This window comes from Neocloeon triangulifer, unplaced genomic scaffold (genome assembly GCF_031216515.1).
Source record: "Neocloeon triangulifer isolate White Clay Creek 2 clone unplaced genomic scaffold, ASM3121651v1 ptg000003l, whole genome shotgun sequence".
NCBI classification, from domain to species: domain Eukaryota; kingdom Metazoa; phylum Arthropoda; class Insecta; order Ephemeroptera; family Baetidae; genus Neocloeon; species Neocloeon triangulifer.
In genome coordinates this window covers 5,793,930-5,806,647 of record NW_026775546.1, presented here as the reverse complement: position 1 = coordinate 5,806,647, position 12,718 = coordinate 5,793,930, and the positions used below count along the sequence as shown (strand labels likewise).

Sequence of the window (12,718 nt, the reverse complement as noted above, 5' to 3'; positions counted from 1 at the left end):
TAACAATCCTCTTTTGCATCTTTTAAGAAAATCAAAATATTGGAGATCTAAAATTACATATTTATACAATTTATTTGCTTTTAAAAAAAATAGCATTTATGATCTGAAATCACCTCATTATTCAAAAGTTGTTTATAAAATAAAGAAGAAAATTATATTTAGAGTCTACTATCAAACTAACTTAAAGAAATTTTTTCCTATAAAGCTTTTAATATTCAAGAGTTTTGCAGGTTTTTGTGTATATTATATTATTTTTCTTTATTAAAAAAAGCATTCCAAATTAAGGATTTATGCCGCTCCAGCGGGTAGGATCAGGAAGGATAATATTTTAAATTGATAATACTCATATTTCTCTACTTCAACAAATAGTAGTGTGATGATAAAATCATCACACTACAAATTTCTAATAATAAAAAAGTACTTTAAAATTAATCACAGGTTACAAAGTAACGTTAAAAATTATTCAATATTTTCAAAAAAGAGCTCATTCTTTAACTTCTGAGCGCTTGCAGTCTGCTCTGCATTTCCTCGAGCTCGTCAGGGTCGTCGACCAAGGCAGACGCGCCTTCTGGCTCAGCCACTGCGGCGGGTAGGGTGTCGGTGACCATTGCAGGCACTTTTCCAAGCTGACCCTGGGTCAACTCCCACAGAACCTGCAGTTATAAATTTCTAAAATTAGTTTTATCACTTTTATAATTAAAAATTTGTTTGCCTTGTCAACTTCTTCCTGTGCTTCTTCCTCCAACTCTTCCTGGTCCTCGAGTCCTTCAAAGGTCTCCTCCAGCATCTCCTCAATGATGCCAGCTTTCATCATTTCGCGGGACATGTCTCTCATTGTGGCCGCCACCTCAGGTACTCGAACCAAATGCTGCATCGACGTCATCACCTCCGTGCTTTTTTTAACTGCGCCAGCAACTCGAATAGTAGCTGAAATTTAAAAAAAAAAATTATAAATTTAAGCACAGATCTTCAGTTTTATTTATCTACCTAGCTGGTTTTTCATCTGCATCTGAATCGAATTTAGATGGGCTTTTGAGGAGTAAATTTTGGATATAGCTTTTCGCGCCCTGAGGACTTCTTTGGCCAACACCAAACACACGTCCTTGTCGCCCTTCTTGGCCGCCTCCTTCAGCGACCTTTTCACCTTTTCCTCTTCCCTCTCGATGCCTCTGATCTGTCTGTCTAGCTGGTTGGATTCCTTCCTGATTTTTCGACACCAATCATTGACCTGCGGAGAAAAATATCAGGGTGGAGTCGCAGCTTTGGCTTTTTTGTTTGGATTTTAGAGCTTTTCGGCTCATTCGAATTGTTGCTTTACCTGCTCCTTAGGATCTTTTTCCTGTGTCTTGCCGAATAGACCCATAGTGAGGCCGAAATTTCGACGTCTCTGTTCTCCGCTGACAAATTTAATTAAAATCGGCGAGTTGATTCACGCGTTTGTCAGAAGATAAACATTCACACAATTATACACAGATGTTACAAGGAGGCGCGTAAAAGGATTTTCTTTTCATAAAATTAAGTTACTAAATAAATAAGTAAAAAAACTACTAATTTATGGAAATCATCAAAAAAAATTTTTAGAAAGCCAAGGAACAAACAATAATAAAATTGGATATTTTTTATGCATAGAAAACGCATTCTTGTTTTCAAAAAATTCTCCTTTTTGTGAGTAGCCTTGTTTTTTATCTCGACAACCGGTACGTAAATAATTCATATCGATATACTTTTAAAACTTAAAAAAAACTATACTTTTTTGTTTCAAACGATACGTGCAGTTTTAAATTTTTATTTAAAAAAATATAAATCTCAAAATTTTTATGCCCATTGGTTCAAAATTAAATGTTTAATGATTCAGTTCTTTTCAATAACCGGTTTTTCTTAAATTTTCTCCAATTTTTCTAAAAATAACCTACCCCCCACCAAACCCAGACCGACACCCCGCCGACCCTGCACCCCGTTAACACACCCCCGTTTCACTCTCACTTTCTCGCAAGGTCAGTCAAGAAGACCGATCAAAACCAGTAAGATTCATAAATATAAAAATTTGCAGTAATAATTATTACGTAATTTGATATCAGAAACCATCATGCAGCCCCTCAGCACTCTAAATTTGGCGCGGCGTGGCGCATTCATGCTGCAGAGGCGAACAGCCTACACTGGAACAACTGGAACGGTTCTATCCGGACCACCCTTGAACCGGGTTTCTTTCGCGGTAAGAAAGAAGTTCGAATTATTATATATTTTGTTTTTCGTTTAAACTGAATTGCTTTGGTGACTTTTCATTTCCGAGTTTGTGGTTTTCAGATTATTACGTTACAAAATTTTCAACTTTTTAATTTATATTGCCACATCTGAATGCTAAAAGGCTCTTTAAAACCAATTTGATGCTCTGAAATTTATGAATTTTTTTTTAATATCTCAAAATTGGAACTCTTAATTTTTTAGGAAAAAGCTGCTCTCGGTGGAGTGATGTGTGTAAGCCTCTTCGCTATCCCTGCTTGGGTGCTTCTGAACATCAGAAACTACCAGGGAGAAGGCTCCGAATAATGATATAGTCAAAAGCTTTAGTTGAAATAATTCCTAACCCAGTCCTAACGCTGTCCATCTTAGGATCTAGCCCCAGGTTTAGGCAAATCCCCTTATCCACTAATTCTACAAATCATATAATATGCATACTAATCAATCGCAATAGTTGAAATTAATTTTTACACTCATCAATTGGTGTACCTGCTTCTGAAACTCAGGATCGTGGTCAAATTTATGATCACTCTAATGTTCACAGGAAGTTTTACCAGGAGATTCGCATTTATTTGAAACAAAATTGATATATGTAAGGGGATTTGTGATTAAAGCAATGGTTGATCTTATCTACATTTTAACTCTGGGTTAAGCTTTTTGGCCTTCGTTACGCTGTTAATGTTAGCAGAAGAATGCTAATAAAGGTGTTAATTACCAAGACTTTGCGTTTCTTATTTCAAGTGTATGTACCTTATTAAGTGGTCACGAGCTCAAAAATGTGAATCGCCCAGATCATATCTTATAATAATTGCTTTTCATTTTATTAATCAAAGATAAACCTTCTCTTACAAATCTCGAGTCAATAAGAATAACAAGTCACTGATTGCACTGAACATGGCACTGTGGGGGCAGGGGGGTCACTTAAAAAAGGGCTGCGGTTGTCCAGGGGGCCCGCTTTGAGCACGTGTGTTGGTCGCGTATAGTTGCTGTTGGAAGTTGTGGTATTGCTGCGCGTAGTTTGGGTCCGCCGCGGCCGACGGACCCACGTAGCCGCCCTTGCCGAAGGGGGCGCCCATCGACGGGGGCAACGGCTGGCTCACAGGGTCCTGATAGTCCATTTGCGGCGGAAACATTTGCTGGGGTCGCATTTGCATTTGCGGCGCTCGCTGCCTCATGACCATCATGGGCCCACCGCCCATTTGTCCAGGCCCCATCGGCCCAACCATTTGACCCCCTGGTCCCATGGGCCCGCCCATAGGGCCGCCAGGTCCCATATTTGGCGCCATCTGACCCATAGGTCCAGGCCCCATCGGATTGTTACCGCACATGCCTGGCCCCATGCCACCCATTGGCCCCATTCCCCCCATTTGTGCTGAAGGCCCCATTTGCCCAGGTCCCATTTGATTTCCGGGGATCATTGGACCCACGTGACCCCCGGGGCCCATTTGGCAGCCCATGGGTCCTGACATTGATACCCCCATAGGACTGCCCATTGGCCCACCCATTTGTACACCAGGGCTACCCATTGGTCCTCCGCCATTCATAGGCCCACCGTTGGGGAAGTAGCCCATCTTATTTGAGTCTTGGGGTCCCTGGGGATTCGCTAGTCTGTGCAAAAAGTCTAAACTGGGTCTTGCAGGGGGTCCTTGCTGCTGTTGATTCGGGGGTCTCGCCGGAGGATGGTACTGGATAGTATTCGGGGCACTTGGCTTCACTTGAATATTGGCGCCATTGTACGGCGGTCTACACTGCTGGGGACCCATCATTGGTCTAGGTCCTCCCATTTGAGGGCCCATCTGGTTGTAACCAACAGGCGGCGACCCTCGGGGCTGCTGCATCATGGGAGAGGTCGGCTGGTTGGGCATCATGGGAGGGTTTTGGGCGAAACCCTGCGGAGGTTGCTGCTGCTGGGGAGGAGGCTGTTGCACGCCGCCACACATGCCATCCTGAGGACTGCCGTACATCATGGGGGGCATCATGTTGGGGCCTGGGGAGGCCAGCTGCTGGCTCATGGCCTCCATCGAGGTGATGGGGTCAAAGCGTCCCTTGCTGGGGCCTTGAGAGCCGATGGGGTTGAGAGGTATGTCCGGCGGGGGCGACAGCTTCGGCGGGGATGGCATTTCAGGAGGGAAGGCGGGCGATTGCTTTTGAAAGGACGGGGACATTGGCGGCGCCTGAGATCCTGGGCCGGAAGGGAAGCAGGGTTTGACGTCTGGTGGGAAATTGGGCTTCATGTCTGGCCCAAAACGAGGCTTGACATCTGACGGGCTTTGAGGTTGTTTTTTAATGTCTGTGGGGCTGCCAAAGTTTGGTGTCGAGGGAAATGACGGTGCCATTTGCCGATTTGGGTCATCCATCCCTGAAGGCTGCATACTGAAATTACAAAAATTGAAAAATTATAAGTTAATTGATTTAATTGGAATCATCATAATTTTTTAATTTAATCAGTAGATAGGAAAGTCTCAGATTTATTTAATTCACAAAAACTGAGCTTGTTGATTTTAAAATCAACCAAAAATTTGGATGGATATTGAGAAATTTATCAGTCTAGTGCTTTTGTCATAGAAAATTGCAAGCTTAAATTGGCTAAGGATTTACAAAAATTACTACACATGTTCTGTATAATCTCGTGCTAAAAATTCAATGAGTTAATTCTTGGAGATAAAGAGAGTTCCCATCTACGTCAAATATATCTCCAAATTTCATACTTTTGCATATACCGAAAATACCACTTGCAGTGATCGCATGAGAAGCACTTGTGAATAGTCCTGGTGATTTTCAATAAGATTAAAAACCCTGTGGAAACTATTAACTTACGGTGATAAAAGGTGGGGGTCAGTCAGTCCCGTGTTGGGCTGCCTCTGGATGGTGAGTTCATGGCCCTCAAAGGCGGCCAAATACTGGATCTGCTGCGGGGACGGCACAGGCATCAGACTCGCTTCCTTTTTTATCCCTGGCGAGGGCGACGCTCCGGCCAAGGGGGTGCTCGGGCTGGCTGCCGGAAGGGAAAGACCCGCTGGGGATGCTGGGGCGCCGGGAGAGGCGATAGGGGCAGAAGCTGACCGGTAGGGTGGCGGCCGCTCGGGGAAAAGCAGCTGTTGCATTTTACGGAGAGTGGCCAATTGCTCCTCTCGATGCTGGCGCTGCTGGGGCGTGAGGTTTTCATCAGGTACCTGAACGCCAGCAAGCGATGAACGCTTTGCCATCCACGGCTGACGCGCAAATTGTGCTGTGCGTAAGGGGTGCTTCTGCAAATTTAAGGACACATTTAGTCAATTTATTTTATTTAAATCTAATCAGCTTCATAGTTTATAGTGTTCATATAAAAAATTTGGTCTTTCCAAATATTTTGTTGAAATTTCAATGGAAAAGACCAAAAAAATTTTATCCTGATTATTAAATCCAAATAATTATTTAATATTATCCGTTCTTATTTTTCAGTCAAAAATTGTGAAAAGTGTTTGCATGCAAACATGATTATGAGGCTGATAACAGATTAGCATGGAGAAATTGCGACAAATTAGATAAGTCTCGAGTGCAATCACTTTTCAAATAATGCTAATGATAATGTAAGACAGTGTCAATTTTTGTGTGGCATAATATTTGCGGGAAAAAACTGTGATAACTGCCCTCTTAATTTTTAATTTATTTGTTTTCTTTTTTTTTAATATTTCAGGTTCTAGTTCGTAATGTATTTCCAAAAATTCTAAGTGAGCTTCAGTTCAATTTTTTTAAGTATTGAAATACATTTATTTTAAACAAATTATCAAAACTTTTAAAACTTTAAAAAAAAATGTATTAAATTATAAATTAAATTTCGTAAAAAGCTTTGCCATTTTAACAATTTTGAAATAATTTGATCTTTAATCAGGTGTTTCTAGCTCACCTCAAGGTACTTTTTGGTGCCGGGCTGGGCGCAGTGGAAGGCGATGATGGACGGGAAGTGCTGCTGCATCACAGCATCTGCACCCTGGTTTGCCAGCGACGTGGAGAAGACAAAGATCTGGCTCTGCTGCTGCAAGAACTCATTGTTCTGCTGCTGCTGTTGCTTGGGCAACACGTTGCTCACCAACGGCTGGCCTTCCTCAGGGTCTCGAGGACTCGGAGCCCCGTTGGCAGGTGCGTCCGAGGCGTTTGATGGAGGCGGCGGAGGTGGCTGCTGAGGAGGCGGCTCGTCGCCGTTGCCACCGTTTTCCTGCCGCGGCGCCGCCGGCGAGGGGTTCTCCTGCTTGGGGGAGCCCTCCTTGGTTGCCCCGTCGGCTCCCTCCTGCTGCATTCTCGCGGATCAACAAAAACCACGCGACGTCCGCTCCAATGTCACCTCGGATGCTGCGGGCAAAATCTCGTTAGTGGGGCTCGGTTTGCGTGCGGAACGGCCTCCGGGGGCGGCACTCTGCCTCACCGCGGCCACACTCACCTGGACAGGTGGCGGCTGTGCGCATTTTCCGGCGAAATCACGGTCAGTCACCGATGGCTTGCCCGACTACACTTGATAGCAGCCATCTTGGAATTCGGACTGTTTGTATCTTTGTTGGTCACGTGACAGGCGCCGGGTCACGTGACCGGTGGCGGCGGGATTGATGTTGCCGCCGCCGCTATGCGAAGGGCTGCCTCAAACTTGCAGGCAAAGCATACAGGAATTTTATATGCTGTGGGAAAATCACAGACAGCGAGACGGCCGTAAAAAATTATAATTCGCTATCGCGATCGTTTTATGGATGAAATTTAACACTCTAGTTGAACAAATTTTTAAAAACATTTTTTTCTTAGTATTTTTGCACTATATATGCGCACAATAAAATAAAAATACATAAAGTGCATTAATTGCAAGCAACAATTAAAATATACCTTACATGTTCAATTTAATTTCCGTAGAAACAATAAAAAATACAATTGCATATAAACACTGTATATTATTTTGAGTGAAATAATAGAAAACTTATGTCCAGATTGGACATAATTTAAATTTTACACGAAAAACATTATTAATCAAAATAACCCATTTTTCTAAAAATAACCCTGATGTTTTTAGCCTCTACGTCCATTTCCTCTTCAGTTCTCCAGCGCCCCGTGTCTTGTGGTTTGTCGTGCTTCTCCAATTCCCTATAAATTTCGTCGTTCCACTTAAAATCACCCTTCTTCCTTGGCATCACATGGATATGAACATGCTGAAACACAAAAATTATTTATAATATTCTGCAAAGATTTTTCATTAAATGGAAAACCTTGATGGTTTGACCTGCCTCGGGACCGTCTTGGATGGCTATGGTCGTTGATGTAGCGTCATGAATCTTTTCCATTACCCTTTCAATTTTTTGGGCCATTTGAAATAAATCAGCTACCTCAACTGAAGTCAAGTCTGACAGTCTCTCTGCCACTCGAATAGGTGCAATTAGCACATCTGTATAAAATTCAGTCAAAGAAAATGTTTTAAATTTAATTTTATGACAATGTCGGAAAGTTTTATTTTAAAGGATACGTCCAGGCACAACGCATTTCTTATTGGTGAAAGCAATCGTCAAAGCAGACTTTGCTATAACCGAGGCGCCTATTACTTTGACCTGCCCAAATGTAAAAACCGCATCATCGGCAGGGGTAACAAGAGGTCCCTGCAGGCTAGTTGGGTACAGATCTGGTCGCCTGTGCTCAACGACCGGCATTCGAGCTCGTGTTGATTTTATAAAATCCAAGTCTACCTGTAGAAACAAAAGTCTAAAAATTTTTAACAATCAATTATTCTGGTTTTACTTCTGCAAGAGCAAAACCAGTGCCTTCAGAGCACTGGGCTACAACAGCGCCCCAGGGATCGACAACCATGGCATGTCCATAGGAGTTCCTATTATTTCCGTGGGAGCCAGTTTGAGCAGCGGCGACGACATAGGTCTGCGTTTCAATGGCTCTGGCCCTAAGCAAAGCCTCCCAGTGAGCTTGACCTGTGGCTGCTGTAAAAGCAGAGGGGTAGGTCAGCAATTCCGCACCTTTTGAGCGCAGTTCGAGGCTGATTTCCGGGAAACGAAGGTCGTAGCAGACCAGAAGACCCAGTTGACCAGCTGGTGTTGACACAGGATCTTCAACTTTGACTCCTATTAAATTTAATAGCAAGTTTATTTTGGGATTTTTTAAATGAAAAAACAACCTGGCTCAACATATTTTGATTCGTCGAGAGCACCAAAAGCAAATAAATGGGATTTTCTGTAAATTGAGGCCAGACCTCCACTCGAGTCCAACAAGACATGAGCTACATGCATTTTATCCTCCGCATTTCGTTCATGAAATCCTCCTAGTGACAACCAGACACCTAATCTCTGCGCCAATGACTGGTACTGCTTCATGAGAGGACCGTCTAAAGGTTCCGACAACTTGTGAGTTTCCTCCTTGTTTTCAGCAATGAAGTCGAAGGCTTCAGGAAGAAAAATCATCTGGAATTTTTTTCAAATATTAAAAATTAATATTCTGTTAAATTTAATTTTATTATTAAAACCTGGGCCTTTGCTTCTGCTGCCTGTTCAATCAGACTGCTGCATATTCGGAAATTTTCCTCTTTGTCTGCTCTGGCGTTTATTTGGCACACGGCAATTCTCGATTTTTGAGACATTACAACGGAAAATCGAACGAATAAACGGGGAGAAAAGCGCATTAAATTTACGTTTGTCGGCGTCTTAATTTTATAAGATTCTTCTCTGCCAAAGGATTAACACTGAAAACAAAGACAAAATAAGTTTTGTTGATTTTCTTAAATACATTACATTATGCACTACATATAGATCTAAAAGAATCAATTAGTCTACGTACATTTCCCTCCTTAGATTGTTGGGACAGTGGACTGTTTATTTGCAAATTTTAGTAAACTGTCAAGTGTCATTAACTGTCAAATACATAGTTAACAAATTGCAGTACATCACACAAAATCCACCAGCAGAAAAGTAAAGGCAAGGAGAGTAAAGGAGTAGAAGAACGACATACAACAGCCACGCCCCTTTACAAAACACCTGAAACTTGTTATCATTTTGCTGAGTGTGAAATTTTGTGCAAACTCTGGCAATTTTGCCTGCTAAGAGGCGCGTTTTGTCTAAAAACAAGCCGAAATGAGTTTTAATATTGCAGTCGGACGTTCGTCACGTCCAAATTAACTTTACTTCACAGACTTTGCGGCTTTCAAACAGATTTCCAGATCTGCCGATCCTTGGCTTGAATTTGTACATACATAAAGAAATTGGTTTGTGCTTTTACATTTTAACCTCAATATTTTCCACAGTGGTTGCTATGGAGGACTTTTCTGACTACGAAGCCTTTGAAGAGGACTACTTCAACGGCTACGACCAAAGTTATCCAAATTCAGGAGACGGTTGGTCGGAAGATGATGAAGCATCAGGGGTGTCCATCACTGAACTCTACAGCCTCTGCCTGCTACCTAGTGTGTCTGAGGGCATTGTCCACGTCGCTTACCTGCTCCTGTGGTGCTTCATTTACAGAATCACCACCCAAACTGGTAATATAAAAATAATAAAACTTTTTATTCTTTTAATACAAATAAAATAATATTTTAATTACAGTAAAAGTCCCTGTGGTCGCCTGCCATGCCATATCTGCTGCATCAGGACTGTTGGTGCTCAACTTTTTCTTTGGCTCCACAGCCCACTACATGTTAGTGCTGGGCATAATTTTCTATTTGATCCTTTTCTTCACATCCTACGCCCTCAACAAGTGGGTAGGTGTTGTGACCAGCCTTTCGTGCATCACAATTTTAATTTTATGGTAAGGCAGGATTCACTTTCTTTTAATGATTTTTTTTAAATTGATCTAAATTTTTAGTGAGTTTTTACTTGTGAAAAAGACTGATTGGCACAAGATTCGTGGTGCACAGATGATTTTAGTGATGAAGGTGCGTATCTCGATATATAATATTTATTAACTGTTAATTCCAATTCAATATTAAAGGTGATTTCCCTTGCTTTTGACATGGAAATGGGCGTCCAACGCACTCTGCCATCACCAGTGGAGTTTGCCGGCTATATATTTTCAGTGGGGACTTGCGTTTTTGGCCCTTGGGTGCCTTTCAGGGACTACCTGGCAGTCTACAAAAAGCCAGTCTTTGTAAGTTAGTTGCGCAAACAAAAAATTTGCTATCAATGGGTTCATTTTGTAGAACTTGCAATGGCTGTGGAGAATTGTATTGAGCTTAGCAATGGGATTTTTGTTCTTGACTGTGTCTATGTGCTGGATAAGCTGGCTAATTCCTGACGATGCTTGGAGGTGAAATTTGTTTGAATGATTGACCCTCTTGTTAATCCTTGTTCTTTTTTATCTTAGGTGGTGGACGGCCTATCGTGACGCAGTATCCTTCAGGTCTAGTCACTACTTTGTCTCATTCATTTCGGAAGCGTCGTCAGTAATGTCCGGCTACGGTATGCAAGAAGACCTAACCTGGAAAATGCCAGTTTCGAGGCCACATCACATTGAAATCCCGAGGTCCCTGGTCCAGGTTGTTGTTTACTGGAGTATTCCCATGCACACATTTTTAAAACAATGTGAGTACCGACAACTTCTTAAAGTAAAATTTTTATACTTTTATTTTTATCATTTTTTTTTTTTTTTTTTGTATTGGAAGTTATATAAATAACTCTTGAATTAATGAATTATCTTGGTTTCTTTTCTTCTTTTAGACGTTTTTCGTACAACACGCCCGTTTGGCAGCTTTGTCGCCATAATCTGCACCTACGCTGCAAGCTCTCTTCTGCACGGACTTAACTTCCAACTGGCTGCTGTTCTGCTTTCCTTGGGCCTTTACACCTACGTTGAGTTTATGTTGAGACAAAAGCTGGCCTCTGTCTTCAACGCATGCATTTTATCAAGACCGTGCAGACCCAATTGTCCTCATTTACACAAAGAAACCAAACTGATAGTGTTGTTTGCCAACATCGGTTTCGGAATCATTGCATTTTTCCACCTTATCTACCTGGGTGTAATGTTTGATTCAACAGAGGTGCAGGTATAGTTTAAACAAAAATTTGCATATATTTTTTTTTTTAATTAATAATTTTTATCAGGACGAAGGGTACTCATACAAACACACGCTGGCCAAATGGGCTCACCTGGGCTACGCCAGCCACTGGGTGGCCGGTTTCACGTTTCTCTTCCACCTGCTGATATGATGCTACGTTTGGTACTACGACATTCCTGTGCCTCTGCGCAGGACCAGACGCAAACCAAATTAACTCCCTTGCTTTTTGTTTGGAGAGTTAGTAGGCTGGCCATATATAAACCTGATCGAGCAATAGTCAAGGCAAGCTTAAGATAAAAGTACTGCCTGAAATGTGCCAAAGCACAAACCCATATCTGAAAAGTAAGGCTAGAAGTCGACCTAAAACTTCCATCCATTTTCTAGGATTTGTAGCGTGCAATTTACTCCGATAAGGCATTTATTGTCGTAATTTTTAATTACTAGAATTCTATGCCAAAATGCATTTATTATGAATACTTTTAGAGATAAGGTAGATGCTAACAAATGAAATAAAATAGTAATGTAGAATAGTAACTATTATTATAGCAATAAATTAGACCAGTTAGGCAACAATCTTGTTGAACAGACAAAAACATTCAAAGAATATAAAACAAGAAATTCTGATCTTGAAAGCGGACAAAGTTTATAGTTTATCCAATATAAATTTAAAATCCAAACTCCTTTAAAATTTCCATAAGTGATGAAGAAGCAAAATAAAATAAAAAAAATAAATAAAAATTCGGATATGAATAATATGAAGAGAATTTAGATTTAAGAAAACTTTTTTAGCTTTGATAGTAAAATTCTAAGGACTGCTGAAAAATTTTATTTCAACATTTTCAGCCCAGTGTGGTAGCAATCAACATTTAATGCCAAGTATTCCGTTTATAATTTCTATTTTGATGAGTATTTAAAGTACGTTTTATTCTACTTACATGCCCAAATGAGAAAACAATGATAGAAATTCATTGCATTTAGAATCATATCTAATTTTTATATGGTGCAGCTAACAATTAAACGCATTTTTTTTTCTTATCTTTTTTACAGATCAGCATTATTTTATGATCATAAATAATAAGTTAGATGACTGCTAATTATGTTCCTTTTATTAATTTTTTTGAAATTTATTATTTAATATATGTAATTATTCAATTTTCAAAATATTTACTTTTAATTGGTTGTTTTCAATTGATTAAATAGTTTTACAATATCTGAGATACATGTGCTGTTTATTTTCACTTGCAACACATTCTCCTGCTCATTTTTACTACCTTGATAAAGATCACGCAAAGCTCTAGGATGGATAATAGAGCTTATCTGAGGACAAACAATTTTGATCGAATAGGAGATGAATGAGATGATCTGATCAAGCAATAATTTATATAACCAAAGGGCCGCGGCTTTTCTCATCTGCTCATATCACATGAGAGGTCAACAGATTAAAAAAAGGAAGGGGAAGACGGGAGGTCAACTTATTGC

General features: G+C 40.8%; 3 protein-coding genes and 1 long non-coding RNA gene across 4 annotated transcripts; 2 read left to right on the top strand and 2 right to left on the bottom strand.

The window, feature by feature from the left end:
• Positions 1-29: 29 nt before the first annotated feature.
• LOC132192952 (charged multivesicular body protein 3) lies at positions 30-1,478 on the bottom strand. The gene is made up of 4 exons (XM_059613204.1): positions 1,319-1,478; positions 988-1,228; positions 713-927; positions 30-653 (listed from the first exon to the last, which is right to left on the bottom strand). Exons 1-4 carry the CDS (start codon positions 1,361-1,363, stop codon positions 492-494), a joined length of 663 nt encoding a protein of 220 aa, XP_059469187.1. The 5' UTR covers positions 1,364-1,478; the 3' UTR covers positions 30-491.
• Positions 1,479-1,895: 417 nt separating this feature from the next.
• LOC132192954 (uncharacterized) lies at positions 1,896-2,958 on the top strand. The gene is made up of 3 exons (XR_009441385.1): positions 1,896-2,021; positions 2,079-2,212; positions 2,446-2,958. It is a non-coding gene; the product is annotated as an uncharacterized LOC132192954 (long non-coding RNA).
• A 77-nt stretch (positions 2,959-3,035) lies between these two features.
• Positions 3,036-9,192, bottom strand: LOC132205719 (trithorax group protein osa-like). Its single transcript, XM_059634976.1, has 11 exons — positions 9,031-9,192; positions 8,720-8,935; positions 8,375-8,657; positions 7,987-8,321; positions 7,718-7,934; positions 7,464-7,639; positions 7,233-7,406; positions 6,125-6,508; positions 5,056-5,486; positions 4,947-5,006; positions 3,036-4,611 (listed from the first exon to the last, which is right to left on the bottom strand). The coding sequence occupies exons 2-11, from the start codon at positions 8,873-8,875 to the stop codon at positions 3,156-3,158; spliced, it is 3,672 nt and encodes a 1,223-aa protein (XP_059490959.1). The 5' UTR covers positions 8,876-8,935; positions 9,031-9,192; the 3' UTR covers positions 3,036-3,155.
• Positions 9,193-9,206: 14 nt separating this feature from the next.
• LOC132192947 (protein-serine O-palmitoleoyltransferase porcupine) lies at positions 9,207-12,579 on the top strand. The gene is made up of 9 exons (XM_059613195.1): positions 9,207-9,434; positions 9,494-9,727; positions 9,792-9,993; positions 10,051-10,120; positions 10,177-10,332; positions 10,385-10,491; positions 10,549-10,766; positions 10,902-11,227; positions 11,286-12,579. The coding sequence occupies exons 2-9, from the start codon at positions 9,502-9,504 to the stop codon at positions 11,388-11,390; spliced, it is 1,410 nt and encodes a 469-aa protein (XP_059469178.1). The 5' UTR covers positions 9,207-9,434; positions 9,494-9,501; the 3' UTR covers positions 11,391-12,579.
• Positions 12,580-12,718: the final 139 nt, after the last annotated feature.